The 17826-nt window shown below is 52.6% G+C and overlaps 2 protein-coding genes across 2 annotated transcripts; one reads left to right on the forward strand and one right to left on the reverse strand.

The window, feature by feature from the left end:
- ZNF385C (zinc finger protein 385C) lies at positions 1-10688 on the forward strand. The gene is made up of 8 exons (XM_055579612.1): positions 1-7; positions 166-314; positions 2150-2260; positions 3833-3998; positions 8267-8560; positions 9315-9511; positions 9836-9946; positions 10437-10688. Exons 1-8 carry the CDS (start codon positions 1-3, stop codon positions 10671-10673), a joined length of 1272 nt encoding a protein of 423 aa, XP_055435587.1. The 3' UTR covers positions 10674-10688.
- A 1131-nt stretch (positions 10689-11819) lies between these two features.
- On the reverse strand, positions 11820-16971 carry NKIRAS2 (NFKB inhibitor interacting Ras like 2). The gene is made up of 4 exons (XM_055575872.1): positions 16849-16971; positions 15801-15908; positions 14826-15067; positions 11820-14168 (listed from the first exon to the last, which is right to left on the reverse strand). The coding sequence occupies exons 2-4, from the start codon at positions 15892-15894 to the stop codon at positions 13929-13931; spliced, it is 576 nt and encodes a 191-aa protein (XP_055431847.1). The 5' UTR covers positions 15895-15908; positions 16849-16971; the 3' UTR covers positions 11820-13928.
- Positions 16972-17826: the final 855 nt, after the last annotated feature.

Below are 17826 nucleotides of genomic sequence, written 5' to 3' on the forward strand. Positions count from 1 at the left end.
ATGGGCTGTAATCACCCTGGGCTTAGCCAGTGCTGCTTTGTGGAGATGGGAGTTTCTGCCCTGGCTCCACAGCCAAGAAGCCCATCAACCTCTTGTTCTGGCTGTGGAGGGAGGAGCAAGCCCTGTGACTCCCTGTTTCAGACCCTGCCCTTCTTCCTCCTGCAGCAGGCCCGGCCTCCGGAGCCCCCAGCCCGCTGCTGGCCTCCCTGGCCCTACCCACCAGGCCTCTGCAGCCCCCGCTGGACTTCAAGCACTTGCTCACCTTCCACGTCAATGGCGCCACCCCGCTCAGTCTCTTCCCCAACTTCAGCACGGTACGGGCTGGGCGGGTGGGTGAGGGGAGTGCAACCCAGCATGGGGGTGGGCTGGGAAGGTGGGCTCCCAGGGGCCAGCTCTTAGAAGCTGGGTCCAACCAGGAGCAATATCCCCCCGAGTGACCAGGTGCTCCCCAAATAGGGCCCAGCTCCTCCTTAGGCCAGAATATCCAGGATGCTACTGCCCTCTCCCCTAGCAACTGGTGCTGAGCCCGGAGGGCCTGTGAGCTGCAGGTTTCATCGAGCTTTCATCAAGGGGCCTCTGTGGACGATCTGTGTGCCTTTCCGTTTTAGTTTGTCTCTGTAGGACTTTGTGTGTATTTATGGGTGTGAGTTTGTGCACGTGTGCTTGTGAACTCTTTATGCCTGTGTAGTTGTCTTTATGTAGTGTATATGCCTGGGTATCTGAGTTGTTTTGTGTCTACTGTGTATGTGTTTGGTGTGTGCCTGGCCTCTGCGTGTATGTTTTCATATGGTTTGGATGATTGTAAGTTTGTGGATGTGTGCCATTGGTGTGCAGGTGAGTGTGTACCTTTCTGCTTGTTTCTGTGATTTGTAACTACCTGTAAGTTTATGTGCTGTGTGTCTGCCTACTAGTCTGTACCAGTATTTCCATGTATTTCCATGTATGTGTGTAAATATGAAATTTACTTCACTATATGAGCTATAAGGTATATGACCCCTTTTAAAAAATTTTTGAAAAATCAAATGTAATCATTGATGAGCCTCACCCCATCCTGAAAAGATGGTGGGAAAGTCTATCTAATCACCCTTGGGAGCCCCTTCCTTCCCACCCTCCAGACTTGTACAAAGATCCTAAGGAGCCCGAGACAATTGGGGGGGTCCTCTGGTTTTCAGTCCCCACTGTCACTTGCTGACATGCTCATTGTTCAGGCGCATGGTCCCTACGAGGGGGTCAATCTGCAGTTCTCATCACTGGGGGCCCTGCAGGCCACTCTCCCCTGAAAGCCTGTCCCACCCCGCCACCCACCTACCTCAGCCCCTGGCCCTGGGTGCTGTGAGGGTTAGAACCTCTTTCTGGTCTCAGGGAAGTTTCTGAAACCATGCTCCTCCCTCAAATCCTGTGTTCTCCTCTCTCAGAAAGGTTTGGAAAGTTCCTCTTGACAAGTAAGCCCCCAACGACTTCTGCTTTTGACACAACAACCCAGCCCTTGAGAAAAGGGAACATAAAGGCTTGGTTTGATAGAAGAAACAGAAATTATTTAAAACAAGGAAAAGACAAAAAATACAAATTCATATTCCAGGGAAATGACCCTACTATTCAGGGAACCCTCTGGCTTCCATCTGCTAACCCTGCTCCCTGCCCCCAGCCTGGTCCCCCACTGCCCCTGGGCTGTGGCTCTCACTCTCAGGCCCTGTGACAGCGGCAAAGCTGACACGATAAGCTTTATCTCCCCCAGCCCACAAGCCCAGCACAAGGCTGGGTTATGGGGGAGGAAATTCCAAATTCCCTTCTCCGCTTCTCCCTGCCCTCAACTCTGCACACGTAGATGTGATTCTCATGAATGAGGAAAAAAAGAGACCAGAGGGGCAGCAAGGGAAGTCAGTGTGATCACCAGGCCATGGTTTCTCAAGATCACAAAAGTCACGTGGCCATCCCCCTGCCTCCAGGCGCAAGCCTAGGCCGTCTAAGAAAGTCAGCCAGGGAAGAGGCTTTTCTTTTTCAGTGTTTAATATCCACAGACATGGGAAATTTCTTCCAATGGGCTGACCACTGCCCTCCTCCATAGACTTTAGTTTTGGGCAATTGGCACTGCCCTTCCACCTTACTTAGCTGACCCCACAGTTACTATGCCCTCCCACCCCCTCCACAGATGGACCCAGTCCAGAAAGCTGTCATCAGCCACACATTTGGGGTTCCCTCTCCCCTGAAGAAGAAGCTCTTCATTTCCTGTAACATCTGTCACCTGAGATTCAACTCAGCGGTGAGAGGGAGTTGTGGAAACAGGCTTGGGGGGCGCTGGGCAGGGAGCGGGCTGGACCCTTGGCTTCCAGGTCTTTCCTGCCTGGAGGAATAGGGGTAGCAAAGGGACTGTGGTCTGTATTTTCTGTCCTTCATTGAGGAAGAGCCGCCCCTGGCCCTTTATCCATATTATCCTCTCCTCTCTCCAGATTCCTGTGCCCCTTCCCAGCCCATTCCCTTGGGATTCTGTTTTCCTCCTCCTATGCCTCTCTCCTGTGTTCTGGAACCTTCTGATGAGAGCAGGCTGCCCTTCCCTACTCTGGGTCCCGGGGGCCACCATCGGTTCTGGTTCGGGGCTGAGTTCTTAACACACCTGAGAGTTTACAGAATCTGTTTGTGCCCATCCTCTTAATTAGTTCTCATGATACATCTGTGAGATGGTTCAAGGTCCCATCCTCAGCCTCATTTTTCAGATGAGGAAACTGAGCTTCAGAGAGGTTAAGTGACTAGCCTGAGGTCACACAGCTGGTAATTAGCAGAGCTGGGATTTGAACCCAGGCCTGGCTAACCCCACAGTCCACATACTTCCTAGCAGGGCCTGCCCCTAGAGAGTAGGGAAGCCTCATTCTGGCCTCCAAGGGAACGTTTGCCTTCTGTCCAGGCAACTTCTGCAGTTTGGGGAGATGCTGTTGGAAGACCTGCTCTTGTGAAAGAGCCTAAGGAGGGGCCACAGGGCCTTCTTTCCTACTTTGGGGAGCAAAAAGCAGGAATCCCCAGTGGACAGGCCAGGTTTGGGGGTTCCTTCCAGGCTTTCAGGTTACGTGAGTCTTGCAAGTGATGGACAGAGAGACTCATTCTGATAAAGAAACCATATATTTTTCATGCCGGGCCCAACACAGTTCCTGGCAAATAGCAAATGCTCAGGAACTATTTGTTAAAAAAACACGTACAGAAGGATGAATGATCCAGAGTGTATGTTCCCTAAAGCATGGGGACTGCTCTGTTTTCTCACTCCTGCATTTATAAACCTAGTAACTAATATTCACTGAGCACTTATTCTCTGTACTAGGCCCTTGTCATTCATCCCTGGGTTGGGAAGATCCCCTGGAGAAGGGAATGGCAACCCACTCCAATATTCTTGCCTGGAGAATCCCACGGACAGAGCAGCCTGGCAGGGTATAGTCCATAGGGTCGCAAAGAGTTGGACACAACTGAGCGACTAACACTTTCGCTTTCACCTGTCATTCATGTTCTCATTTTCATTCTCACAACCCTGTGTTATCATACCAAAGCTTATGAGTCAGGAAACTGAGGCTCAGAAAGGTGAAGTGACTTGCCCAAAGATGCACAGCTAAAAAGGCGCTGAGGCAGAATTGGAAGGCAGTGGCGGTTTGCCTGGGAGTTCACATATGAGAATGCATTCTGTAACCCTTGGGCCCACACACGTGCTATAATGATAACGACAATGGCAAGGATTTGCTCCCTCTGTGGCCGGAGCCCTGCCTCCCTCTGACCTGCCCCCTACGTGCCAGCTCATGGATGGGGCAGGTAGACGCAGCAAATGAATGGTGACCCCAGACTCTCCCCTCCCCAGAACCAGGCCGAAGCACATTACAAAGGCCACAAACATGCCAGAAAACTCAAGGCTGCTGAAGCCGCCAAGAGCAAGCAGAGGCCACAAACCCTGACCCAGGATGAGATGCTGGTGCCCCCCACCCCGACTCCAGCCAGTGGAGCCCCTGAAGAGCTGCACAGCAAAGGTCAGTCCTGAACTCTTGTCCCGCCCCTGTCCCACTCCAAATCTGGTTTCTGATAAGGGTTTGAGTGCTTTCTGCTTATTATTATTCCCACTTGTGTTGGAGTATTCCATCTGTACAGGAAGAGGCACACACCACATGGAACAGCATCTCGGATTTTCCAGCCTGAATCTGCTGAGGTGAAGAAACATGTCACAAGCACCCCAGAAGCACCGCCCCCGACTCCTCGGGTCCTCTCCCAGTCACTACCTTGTTAGCTTCGTAGGCCTGGGTTAACGAATGACCACAAACTGGGTGGCTAAAAGTAACAGAACTGTATTTTCTCAGTTTCTGGAGGTCAGACCTTTGGAACAAGGTGTCAGCAAGGTGGGTTCCTTCCCAGGGTGCAGAGAGAGACTGTTTCATCCCCCTCTTCTAGCTTGGTGGTTGCCAGCAATCCTTGGCCACATTCTGATCTTCTGTCTCATCCCTCACATCACCTTCTCCCTCGTGCCTGTGTGTTCACATGATCTTCTTTGAAGGACACCAGTCACTGACCTACGGCCCACTCTAGTCCAGTTTGATCTCATCTTAACTAATTACATCAGTGAAGACTCTGCTTTCCAGATAAGATCACACTCGGAGATTCCAGATGGACATGAGTTTGGGGGTGATGCTATTCAACCACCTATAACCCTCCCCCAGGATAACCATGAGCCTGACTTTTCTCACCAGAGGTTAGTCTCACCTGGTTTTGGTCAGTGACATACAGACGGTTCCCAACTTCACAATGATTTGAACTATGATCTTTTGACTTCCCAGGGCTTCCCTGGTGGCTCAGTGGTAAAGAATCCACATGCAATGCAGGACACATGGGTTCGATCCCTGAGTTGGGAAGATCCCCTGGAGAAGAGAATGGCAACCCACTCCAGTATTCTTGTCTGGAGAACCCTATGGATAGAGGAGACTGTTGGGCTACAGTCCATGGGGTCACAAAGATTTGGGCACGACTGAAGCAACTTAGCACACAGCACACGTGGTATGAGAGCGATATGCATTCAGTTAGAAATTGGACTTCCAATTTCAAATTTTGATCTTTTCTGGGCTAGAGATATACAGTACATACTCTTTTTTTTTTTTTTTTTAATTGGAGTATAATTGCTTTACTGTGTTGTTTTCAATTCAGTTCAGTTGCTCAGTCATGTCTGACTCTTCGCAACCCCATGAACTGTAGTAGACCAGGCTTCCCTGTCCTTCACCAACTCCTGGAGCTTGCTCAAACTCATGTCCATCAAGTCGGTGATGCCATCCAACCATCTGATCCTCTGTCATCCCCTTCTCCTCCTGCCTTTAATCTTTCCCAGTATCAGGATCTTTTCCAATGAATCAGTTCTTTGCATCAGGTGGCCAAAGTATTGGAGCTTCAGTTTTAGCATCAATGCTTCCAGTGAACATTCAGGACTGATTTCCTTTAGGATTGACTGGTTTGATCTCCTTGTAGTCCAAGGGACTCTCAAGTCTTCTCAAATACCACAGTTCAAAAGCATCGATTCTTTGGCATTCAGCCTTCTTTATGTTCCAACTCTCACATCCATACATGACTACTGGAAAAACCATAGCTTTGACTAGACAGACCTTTGTCAGCAAAGTCAAGCCTCTGCTTTTTATATGTTGTCTAGATTTGGCCATAGCTTTTCTTCCAAGGAGCAAGCGTCTTTTAATTTCATGGCTGCAGTCACCATCTGCAGTGATTTTGGAGCCCAAGAAGATAACAATGTTGTATTAGTTTCTGCTGTACAAGGAAGTGAATCAACTCTCTGTGTAATATATCCCCACCCTCTTGGACCTCCCCTCATACCCTCCTCATTCCAGCCCTCGAGGCCACCATAGAACACCGAGCTGAGTTCCTGGTGCTGTACAGCAGGTTCCCACTAGCTGTCTGTTTCACACATGGTGGTGTACATCAGTCAGTCCTGATCTCCCAACTTGCTCCACACTCCGCTTCTCCTGTGTGCACGTGTCCAGTCCCTACCTCTGTGTCTCTATTCCTGCTCTGCAAATAGGTTCATGTGTACATTTTCCTAGATTCCACATATACGCATTAGTATATGATATTTGTTTTTCTCTTTCTGACTTACTTCACTCTGTGTGACAGAGGTATGTACTCTTTTGTGATGTTGGAAAGCAGCAGCCACGTGACCAGGAGGGTAAACAACTGACACCCAACCATTTTGTGCCCATGCAAGCAATGTGCTTTTCACTGTCAACACCATATTCCATAAACGACATCAGAGAGTCAACACTTTATCATAAAATACACTTTGTGTTAGATGATTGCGCTCAACTGTAAGCTAAGGTAGGTGTTCTGAGCACATTTAAGGTAGGCTGGGCCAAACTTGTGTGTTCGATAGGTTCAGTTCAGTTCAGCCGCTCAGCCGTGTCCGACTCTCTGCGACCCCATGAATCGCAGCACGCCATGCCTCCCTGTCCATCACCATCTCCTGGAGTTCACTCAAACTCACATCCATCAAGTCGGTGATGCCATCCAGCCATCTCATCCTCTGTCGTCCCCTTCTCCTCCTGCCCCCAATCCCTCCCAGCATCAGAGTCTTTTCCAATGAGTCAACTCTTCTCATGAGGTGGCCAAGGTACTGGAGTTTCAGCTTTAGCATCATTCCTTCCAAAGAAATCCCAGGGCTGATCTCCTTCAGAATGGACTAGCTGGATCTCCTTGCAGTCCAAGGGACTCTCAAGAGTCTTTTCCAACACCACAGTTCAAAAGCATCAACTCTTCGGCACTCAGCCTTCTTCACAGTCCAACTCTCACATCCATACATGACCACAGGAAAAACCATAGCCTTGACTAGATGGACCTTTGTTGGCAAAGTAATGTCTCTGCTTTTGGATATGCTGTCTAGGTTGGTCATAACTTTCCTTCCAAGGAGTAAGTGTCTTTTAATTTCATGGCTGCAGTCACCATCTGCAGTGATTTTGGAGCCCCCCAAAATAAAGTCTGACAGACACTGTTTCCCCATATATTTCCCATGAAGTGATGGGACCAGATGCCATGACCTTAGTTTTCTGAATGTTGAGCTTTAAGCCAACTTTTTCACTCTCCTCTTTCACTTTCATCAAGAGGCTCTTTAGTTCCTCTTCACTTTCTGCCATAAGGGTGGTGTCATCTGCATATCTGAGGTTATTGATATTTCTCCTGGCAATCTTGATTCCAGCTTGTGCTTCTTCCAGCCCAGCGTTTCTCATGATGTACTCTGCATATAAGTTAAATAAGTAGGGTGACAATATACAGCCTTGATGTACTCCTTTTCCTATTTGGAACCAGTCTGTTGTTCCATGTCCAGTTCTAACTGTTGCTTCCTGACCTGCATATAGGTTTCTCAAGAGGCAGGTCAAGTGGTCTGGTATTCCCATCTCTTGAAGAATTTTCCACAGTTTATCGTGATCCACACAAAGGCTTTGGCATAGTCAATAAGGCAGAAATAGATGTTTTTCTGGAATTCTCTTGCTTTTTCGATGATCCAGCGAACGTTGGCAATTTGATCTCTGGTTCCTCTGCCTTTTAGGTTAGGTGTATTAAATGCATTTTTAAATTATGATGGGTTTATTGGGAGGTAACCCCTTCTAGGTTGAGGAAGATCTGGAGTGTGTAGGTTTTGCATCTGGCTTCTTCCATGCTATTGTGTGTAGCCATGGTTTGGCCTTTTTCATTGCCATGTAGTATTCCATTGACCACCAGCTCTTTTCACTGTTCTCCTGTTGATGAATATTTGGACAGTTTCCAGTTTCTGCTGCTAGGAGTGGTGCTCTATGAATATTACAGTACATCTTTTTGGTGACTTCCACTTATTTAACAGTTAGCTAATAACTGTAGATTATCAGGACTGGGTGGTCTCTCTGAGACCACTGGGCCCAACTTTATGATTTCATGTAGGAAAGCTGAGGCCCAAAGAGGCCCAAGTCTGCCCAGTGATTTGGTGAGGAGTCTGGAATTCAGTGCTGGTCATCCCTACACCAGGGGCCCTCCACTCAGCCATGCTACCACCAGAATGTCTGTGCTTAAAATCATGGTCTCGAGGGACCTCCCTGACAGTCTAGTTGTTAAGACTGCAAGCTTCCACTGTAGGAGGTATGGGTTTGATCCCTGATTGGAGAACTAAGATCCAACATGCCTCATGCAGCCAAAAGTTAGAAAAAAAAATAAATTTTTTTAAAGTTATGGTCTCGAGAATCATCTTGGAGCTTGCCCTCTTACCTGAGGCCTTCCATTTCCCCAGCAGTACCTGCGGCCCCTCCTCCTGGTCCCGAGATCCAGTCACCCCGGAGTCCAGAACCCACGCCCAGGGAGCCAGTCCCCTCAGACCTCTTGGATGCTGCCTCCTCTTCCTCCTCTTCATCTTGCCCACCCTGCTCCCCAGAACCTGGGCCAGAGGCCCCAGAGCCTGAACTGGCAGCAGCTGCTATGGGAAGCGGTGTGAGTGGGGAAGGCAGGAGTGAGAAGGGGCGCCTCTACTGCCCCACATGTAAGGTGACCGTGAATTCTGCCTCCCAGCTTCAGGCTCACAACACAGGTCAGTGCGCCCGGCCAGCTTGAGTCCGGGGAGGAGATGCCCCTCACCAGATGCAGGCAGGCTGTCGCTTCTGGGTGGCCCCTGTGATCGAGGGCTGGGTGACAGAGGTGCTGTGCCCAGCTGTGAGTGGGCAGGCATTTGGGGTCCTCCAGCTAATGCTTGGGGAGAGAGGATTGGGAAGAGACATCTGAGGCAACAAGATCTGAAGGGTCCCACAGAAGACGGGAGACACCCTCTCCGTCTCTCCTTGGGTCAGACCTGGGGGACGGGGTTGGGATGAGAGTCAAAGGGAGGCTGACCATTTACTCTGCAAGGAAGCTTCCTTGAGACATGAAACGAAAGCAGCTGGGAGGATCTTTGGGGCTTTCCAGGTGGCACTAATGATAAAGAAATCCCTGCCAATGCAGGAGACATAAGAGATGTGGGTTTAATCCCTGAGATGGCGGGAGATCCCCTGGAGGAGGACGTGGTAACCCACTCTAGTATTCTGTCTGTGGGACAATCCCACGGACAGAAGAGCCTGGCGGGCTACAGTCCATGGGGTTGCAAAGAGTTGAACATGACTGAAGCGACTTAGCATGCATGGGAGGACCTTTCAGAGGGAAAGAGAAACTTCATGTGGCTGGGGGGCTGTCGGTGTGGAGCAGCCTGGAGGCTTCAAGGGACAGCCAGGCTGACCTGGCTTGGAGGGGGGTCCCCGTAGCCCTGCCGCCCCTCTCTGGTGCTGACAAGCTGTCTCCTTTCCTTCCACCAGGAGCCAAGCACCGGTGGATGGTGGAAGGTCAGCGGGGCGCTCCCCGCAGGGGCCGGGGCCGCACCGTGCCCCGGGGAGGAGCTGGACACAAGGCCAAGAGAGTGACAGGGGGCCGGGGGGGCCGGCAGGGGCCCAGCCCCCCGTTCCACTGTGCTCTCTGTCAGCTCCAAGTCAACTCAGAGACCCAACTCAAGCAGGTGGGGCAAGTGAGGCTGGGATTGAGGGTGGAGCAGAGGTGAGGGGGTGGGCCCCATGCCAGGCCTGCAGGAGAGAGCCTTCAGGGAGGTGGGTGGAGCAGAGCAGGGTGCAGGTGGAGAAAGAGGTGTGACGCTCAAGGGATGGTGAGCTCCTGGAAGGCAAAGGCCAATTCTTGCCTCCCCTTCCCAGGGCTGCTCCAGGGCCAAGTGGACTAGGTGTATGAACTGTGGGTAGCAGAAGGGTGAGCTAGCCAAGCATAAGAGGGTGGTTTTGGGGTCCCTGGGTTCCTCGTCTTGTTCCCAGTTTGTCTGTCTGTCCACTAGCACCTGAGCAGCAGGAGACACAAAGACCGCCTGGCCGGGAAGCCCCCCAAGCCCTCCAGCCAGCACAGCAAGCTGCAGAAGCACGCAGCACTGGCTGTGAGTCTCCTCAAGGTATCGGTCCAGGTCCAGAGGGGAGAAGGTTGGCCGGAAGGGAAGGCAGGCAGGGAGGTGGGAGGTGGGGCAGGAAGGAAGCCTCCCCACCCCATTTCATGGCGGCCTGGGCAGGGAAAGAACTGGGGTTGGATTTTTGGTTGTCTTGGGATCTGCCCAGAAAAATTTCCGGGGAGGTGGACCCGGGAAAGTCATCTCAGGGACAAGCGCAAGGGGTGGGCGAGCATCTCCTGGAGACTGTGTCCACCCCCCACTCCCCATAGCCTCCCCCCTCGGCCCATCCCAAGATTCTCCTCCCTCTGGACAGGACGACAGGTGGTGGAGAAAACCCTGTGGAATGAATGTGTGGGGGTGGGAAGGGAGGAGGATTTAGGTTTGGAATCCTGAAAGTCACGTTTTTCCTGCAGCAAAAGGTCTAGGGATGGGGCCAAGGGAGGGGAGGGGATTTTCCTGGGGTCAGAGACTGTGTCCATACCTCTTTTCTTTGCAGTCTAAACTGGCCTTGCAGAAGCAACTCACCAAGACCCTGGCAGCTCGCTTCCTGCCCAGCCCGCTCCCCACCGCAGCAGCAGCCATCTGTGCCCTGCCAGGGCCCCTGGCCCTCCGGCCTGCCCCCACAGCGGCCACCACCCTCTTCCCAGCTCCAATCCTGGGTCCAGCTCTGTTTCGCACTCCAGCGGGAGCCGTTCGCCCTGCCACAGGACCCATCGTTTTTGCCCCCTATTAGCCCTCCCGGGGAGCCCAGGGCTGACTTCCCAGCAGTCGCCCTGCCCGCCACCGGCCCTGACCCCTCTCCCTGAGATGCCTCAGTTCCCTCCATCCCGCAGGAGAATGCCTTTTACAGCCTTGGGGTCCTGCCCAATCTAGGAAGAGCTGGGCTAACGCTAAGAGCTGCTGCCCAGCCCTCAGTCTGCACTGGGGACTCAAATAATGCCACCCTGGCCCACGGACCATCCATCCGCATCCTCCCTGCCTCTGGTGTCTAGGGCTAGTGCTGGGCTCCCCTCCATTTCCCATCCTTATGGGGAGCAAGCCGAAAAATCCAAAGATCTATGCCATAATCCTAGCCCCAGCCCCATGGTGCTCTCATCCCCCCAACTCAAGACCTATAGCCATGTGGCCAGAGGCCCAAGGAATCTGACTTTCTCCTAGCCCGAGGACAAGACTGTGACCTCTATTCCCATGCCCTGCAGGGGGTGGGGTGAGGGTGGTCTTCCCCATTCACTGGATTCCCCAGAGAATCACTAGCGATGATGGAGGGGGTCTCCAGTGGGAGTGGGTTCAAGGCCGCCTGGACAAGGGTGTGGTAGACGGTGGAGAGAGGGCGCGGCACCAAGTGGGGCAAAGCCAAGGGGCGGCTGGGGCCGCAAGCCTCGGGGGTTTTCACCTGCTGACAGGATGGGGTGAGGTGATGGTGACGTTCTGGCTGGGCTGTCTGTAACAGAGGAAACGACCAGTCCCGCATACGTTCTCCCCTCTTAGCCTTTCATTGATTCTTCCTGAACCCCAGCTCTCGAGGGGAAAGAGTGACATTGGGTCTCCCTCAGACTATGGGTCCCCCCGACACCAAATCCACCCTCCAGGGCTCCTCTCCAGTTCCTCACTTCAAACTGGCCCCCAGCACTCAATTCAGCTTTCTCCCCAGACCAGCAGCCCAAGCCCCCCTCGCTGTGTTGTGAACCCGAGTGTTGGGATTCACTCTTGAGACCCATTTTCGTGCTGTCAAGATGACTGCCACCACCCCGCTCCCACCCCAGCACTGCCACCTGCCACCCCACCATATGGGACGTCGCCAGTATCCGCCTGTTATTTTTTTAAAAAGCTATTTCCAATGGGGGAACAAGAAAAAAGGGGGAGGGGAGGGGAGGGAAACTTTTTGATAACAGTTGTGGTTTTATTGTGTCCAACACATCAATAAATGAATTTAAGCTCAAGCCTGTATACACCCTAAAACTCGACTCGCCCAGCTGGGCCGCCTGCCCCTGCTCGCCTCTCCCGTCCTGGGGAGAAGGGGCGTGTATTAGAGGTCATCTGGCTGTAGTGTTTCACTGTGCTAGGTGTGTGCATCAGAAGCAGGTGAGCACGGGAGGTTGCAGGTTACAAGCTCACCTGAACAGCGTGCTGGAAGTGTGACCACCCTTCTGAGCCCCCGACAGGCCTGGCAGCTCCTGAGAAGCTGCTCCTGCCTGGCCTTGTTTTGCTCAGGCATCTGAGGTAAGAAGGGAGCGCTAGAGGAGCACCTTGCCCAGCCTCCACCGGGGCAGCAGGCATATAAACACAGGAAATTGATAAATAGAAGTCCAGCGATCAGCTGAAAACCACCCCAGGAACGGGAAAGACCGGTCCCCAGGCCCGGGAGGTTCGCTGATTGGGCGCTGGGCGGCCGCTCTGGCAACTAGAGCGAGTAGTGCGCTCCTGCCCCCTGGTGGTCGGGGGGAGCAGTGTCCCAGCCTGCGGGGCCGTAGGCATAGCACCTTGAAAAGGGAGAAGCTGAGGGGACAGTCGCAGTTGCGGGCAGTATCCAACCACAGGGCTAGAGAGCATAGAATCGAAATCATCTTACAGATGAGAAAAGCGGAGCCCCGAGAGGGGAAGGGCCTTGCAGGCCCACAAAGCCAGCTGCTGACTCCCAGCCCAGCTGCATTTCATTCCACCTCACTCAGTGACATGCTCCCTGAGCAGGAAGAGGAAGCTGGGGGAAGAGTTACAACAGAAAAGGACACTCCCAGGAGGCTAGCTTCTTCTAGCCAAGGAGAGGACAGGGGAGAGGTTGGGCTGTTGGGTGAGGAGGTGCCCAGAACACCAGCACACACACATGTGCACACATGTGCACACACACACACACCAGCACACACACAGATGCCTGGACACCCTTTCTCTAGAGTCCAGGCTGGTGCCATGAGAGAGAGAGAGACAATGTATGTGTGTGTGTGTGACCCAAACACCAGCATGCACACGTGCACATCTACACACAGATACATGGATGCCCTTACTCTAGAGTCCAGGCTGGTGCCATAAGTGTGTGAGTGTGTGTGTGTGTGACCCAAACACCAGCACACACATGTGCACATCTACACACAGATACATGGATGCCCTTACTCTATAGAGTCCAGGCTGGTGGCATAAGTGTGCGTGTGTGTGTGTGACCCAAACACCAGCACACACACATGCACATTTACACACAGACACGTGGACACCCTTTCTCTAGAGTCCAGGCTGGTGCCATGAGAGAGAGAGAGAGACAATGTATGTGTGTGTGTGTGTGTGTGTGTGTGTGAAACACCAGCATGCACACGTGCACACCTACACATAGATATATGGATGCCCTTACTCTAGAGTCCAGGCTGGTGCCATAAGTGTGTGTGTGTGTGTGTGTGACCCAAACACCAGCACACACACGTGAACATCTACACGCAGATACGTGGACACCCTTTCTCTAGAGTCCAGGCTGGTGCCATAAGTGTGTGTGTGTGACCCAAACACCAGCACACACACACATGCACATCTACACACAGATACGTGGACACCCTTTCTCTAGAGTCCAGGCTGATGCCGTGTGTGTGTGTGTGTGGGGGGGGGTGGTGTGTATGTAGAGGCTTCCTGAACAGGGGGTGTGTGCGCGTAAGAGAGGAGAATAGACACTGGCAGGAAACCAGGAAGCGGGAGGTCCCTGTGATGGGAAGCAGACCCTAGATGCGGCGCTTCTGCATAGAGCTCTGCTTCCTCTCCTGGCAGGTAAAAGTACAGTGACCCACAACCACCCCAGTCACCGCAGGGCAGATATGATGGGGGCTGGGGGGTTGGCAGTGCTAACCTAGACTGTCAGCAATTCCCAGAGCTGGGAGGGAGCAAAAGCGACCTGAGCCTGGGACAGCCCAGCTGCCTGGCCTAGTGGTGAGCTCCCCACCTTGACTGGGAAGCAAAGCTCACCTAAACCCCCCGTTCCCCCCAGCCCATCTTCCAGGGCTGGGAAGGCACCACTTCAGCCATCCAAGGAGCCGCTGCCCTTGTTCTTGCGGCTGAGGGGGAAGGCAGACTTGCTCTGGGGCTGGGTCATCTTGCTGGCCAGGTAGACAAAGGGCTCCAGCAGTGACCGGCGGTCAGCCACTGACACCTCCCACAGCTTCACCTTCTCCGACTTGGCCCAGTGCTGAGCCACGTCCGGGTCTACACGCCGCTGCTCCTGCAGGTCACACTTGTTGCCGAGGACCACAATGGTGACCTGCGGAAGAGGAACACAGGAGAGGCCTGTGGCTGCAGCATGGACCTTGGGGGCAGGGATGAGGGCCAGTGACCACGTCGGGCTTGTCAAAGAACTTCCAGAGCGGGTGCAGATGGAAGCCAGAACTTGAACAGAGGAAGGACAGGAAAAAGTAATCACTTCCACCTCGGAGTCCTAGGGGAGGGGAAGAAGTCTCAACAGCTGAGGTCTCATCTCTTCCTATGTTAAAACTGTGGGCGGGGCCTCCATCTGGCACCCCCTCCAGGAGTTCTGTTACAAGCCCTGTGTCATTCATGCCTAATCATTACTGGGAGCCAGTTAGTTGGTGGCTAAGTTAACTGGTGAGGAAGCACTCCCAGAATGCCTGATTGAGAACAAAAGGGCCTTCACAGCTGAGCACACAACCACTATTAAAAAAGCTTAGTGAAGACATCCTGTATTAGGTCAGGGATCTCCTAAACTCGAGTAGCCTCTCTGGCTGAGCTGTCTCAAAATGTGGGCACCTCCAGTGGTGAAGATACCTGGCAGTGGTCTCCATCCCCGCCCTCCAGTTTCAAACCTAGCTCCTGGCAAATGAGGGAAAAACAGAGCCGTTCCGGGCCTCCCAAAGCCAGCCCAGGGCCCGCTGTCTCTCACCACCGGGGTTCCCCCCCACACCTCCTTCTTGTCCTTGGATTTGTCAATCTCCTTCTTGAGCAGCTCCACGCGCTGAAAGGACTCCCGGCTGTCCGTGCTGTAGACCAGGACATAGCCGTCAGTGCAGGAGAAGCAGTGCCGGGGCAACTCGGCCCCGTCTCGGAGCCCCCGGGTGTCGTAGAAACGCACCTGCTCCCGGACCCCCCGGTCAGTCTCAATGGAGCCCACATAGATGTCCTCCTGCGTCTCGATCATCTCAGAACCTGGGACAAAATGAGGAGGAAAAACTTGTGTCTGGGCTTCCTTGGTGGCTCAGTGGTCAAGAATCCACCTGCCAATGCAGGAGATTTGGGTTTGATCCCTGATCTGGGAAGAGCCCACGTGCCTTGGAGCAACCACGCCCCTGCGCCACAATTACCGAGTCTGTGCTCTAGAGCCCGGGAACCACAACTCCTGAAGCCCATGTGCCCTGGCACCCGTGCTCCGTAACAAGAGAAGCCACTGCAGTGACAAGCCCATGCACTGCAACTAGAGAGCAGCCCTCTCTTGCCTTCGCCACAACTAGAGCAAACCCGTGCAGCAACGAAGACTCAGCACAGATTAGAAAAACAACAACAACCTTGTTTCTAGGGAGAAAAGAGATTGGGAACCTGTGACTGAGGATATCCTAACAGGCCAACCAGATAGGGGGAGAAAGGAATGTCAGGGCTGAGGATCGGGGTCAGACTTCAAATCTGGCTGGACTGGAATGATGTGCGGAACAGAGTTAATCTTATGCTGATACCATGCTAAGCACAGCGTGACTTGCAAGCTTTTCCTTCCTATCCTTCTCCGATATTGGGTTTCCTCTTTCCAGATTTCTTCTGTGTGGCAGGGTTGGGATCTTTCAGATCCTAGGAGCACCACCAGGAGCAACTTTTAGCCTCTTTGTGTCGTGATCAAATCTTCTCTTCATACTTCCACTTCCTCCACCACAGCCCATCCCCAACAACTCACCCACCACATGGTTTCCGTACAGAAGCTGCTCCAGGATTGAAGTCTTGCCTACAGAAGCCTGGCCACACACGACCACCTTGCAGCTCTTCCCCATGCTTAGCTTTCAACCTGAAGAATGGAAGCACACTGGGTGAGGCAGGATCAGAACAGGGCCTTCCCTTAATTGAGGGCCCAAGTTCCGAACCAAACGCATAGCCGTGAGGAGTTGGCACTGTCCACCACCCTCAGCAGGGAGTACTATGTCCGCTATAGTGTCTCTGACATGTCTGTGTCTGCTACTGGACAGTGAGCTGCATTGTACTCATCTTATCCCCGGTATGTGGTCAGTAAGTGGTGCAGAGCAAGTGCTCAGTAAATGTTGCCACAAAGCGGGAAGAGTAGCTGGCTTAAAGGAACCACTATCCAGGATCTTTTCTGTGCACAGAATGTACAGGATGTAGAGGACCACCAGTTGCTGAAGGGAGCTCCATGATCCCGTAAAGAAATAACCAGAGATATTATTTTGTGCGGATCTATCTTACATCACTCTTCTTGGGGAGTGAACAATTAAGAACATTCTGCTTTCCAGAAAGGCTTATCTGGACAATCCGTTCCAATTCCCAGTCAAGGCCATGGCTAGGATGAAGAACATCAGACAAGAAACAAAGGAGGGAAGGAATCTAAGAAAACAATACTTTGTAAAGGAGTATACTTTGCTGCCCTTGGACATACCCAGATAAGGCTTAGACGCAGAAATCTCAAGACACTCCAAGAGATCTCAAGGCACCCCAAACACAGGTTTCCCAGAAGTCCTAGACAAAGATTCCCCCAGAGAGGAGAGACAGAGATAACTTCCCAAAGGGTTCTCACACAGAAACTTCTCCAGAGGTAACTCCCAGTACAGATTCCCACTTCCCGCGAGCCCCGCAATTAAGGGGTACCCCAAGAGAGACTGCCACACGAGCCTCCTGCACATTCTCCACACCAGGGGGCTCCCAGAGGGAATCAGAATCCTGCCACCTAAAGCGTCCCAAAAGCCGTGGTCGACCGCGGCCTCCCAGTCCCGTACCTCCTAGGGCCCTCGCAGCAGCACAGCCGGGCCCCTCCAGGATCCCGGGGACCAGGGGTGGGGCAGCACCACTGCAAACACTCGGATCTTGTTCTGCGTCGATCCAGGCTCCGCCTGGTCCCGCCCCCGCAGCTTCCATCCGGCAAGACCAATTCCGGCGGCGGAGAGCTGGCGCCGGCGGCACAGCGCCCTCAGAGGCCGGCGGGGAAATGACGGTCTGAACCTCGGCTAGGTGGTCGCCAGGGCACAGGTTATATGCTGGCGGGACGCGCCGGGTGCTGTTCTGGTGTCTCAGATGCCCAGATGTTCTTTTTCTAAAGGCTACTACAGTAACACTTCGTTTATTCAGTGGTTTATTCATCCGATGTCTTCTGAGCGCATACTCTGTGCCACTTAACAGGACTACGTGCTGAGAAAAGGCTGGCGAATTAGACCTGGTAGAATATCACCATCCAGAGGAGCTAGACATCTAACCCAATAACAGTCTAGCATGTAAGATCTATTACAGAGGTGCCGTGGGAGCACAGCCAAGGGGTATTTAACTTGGGGACAGTGGGCATCACATTATCCATGGAATCTTCCTGGAGGAGGTCAGGTCTGTGTTGAGGTTTGAAGGGGGTGGAAGGAAAGGGTGAAGAAAATACGGCAACATCCATGGCATTTACTGGAACTACACGTATTTGGGTTCAGTATTGATAGTAGAAAGGAGCCAAACAATCTAAGACCTGTGTGTTTAGCCAAAGAGTTCAAACTCTATCCTACTCTATTCTAACAGCAGTGGAAAGCCATTGATGGGATTTATGCCAGTGAAGTGACATGATCAGTTTTTGCTTTTAAGCAGTTCACTCTGGTAAAGAGTGAAGATTGGAGAGAGGTGAGACTTGGGGTTAGTTAGGAGAGTAGGGTAGTATTCCAAGATTTCCAAAAAATGATAAGAATCTGAATTGGGGTGGAAAGGAGGTAGATTTGAGAGACATT

This window comes from Bubalus kerabau, chromosome 4 (genome assembly GCF_029407905.1).
Source record: "Bubalus kerabau isolate K-KA32 ecotype Philippines breed swamp buffalo chromosome 4, PCC_UOA_SB_1v2, whole genome shotgun sequence".
Lineage (NCBI taxonomy): Eukaryota > Metazoa > Chordata > Mammalia > Artiodactyla > Bovidae > Bubalus > Bubalus kerabau.

Coding starts and splice junctions, on each gene's coding strand:
- ZNF385C (XM_055579612.1), top strand. Junction 315..2,149: donor TCTTCCCCAACTTCAGCACG/GTACGGGCTGGG, acceptor CCCCCTCCACAG/ATGGACCCAGTCCAGAAAGC. Junction 9,512..9,835: donor CAGAGACCCAACTCAAGCAG/GTGGGGCAAGTG, acceptor TCTGTCCACTAG/CACCTGAGCAGCAGGAGACA.
- NKIRAS2 (XM_055575872.1), bottom strand. CDS start 15,894: ATGGGGAAGAGCTGCAAGGTGGTCGTGTGTGGCCAGGCTTCTGTAGGC. Junction 15,068..15,800: donor GTACGGAAACCATGTGGTGG/GTGAGTTGTTGG, acceptor ATTTTGTCCCAG/GTTCTGAGATGATCGAGACG. Junction 14,169..14,825: donor AATCCAAGGACAAGAAGGAG/GTGTGGGGGGGA, acceptor CCTCTTCCGCAG/GTCACCATTGTGGTCCTCGG.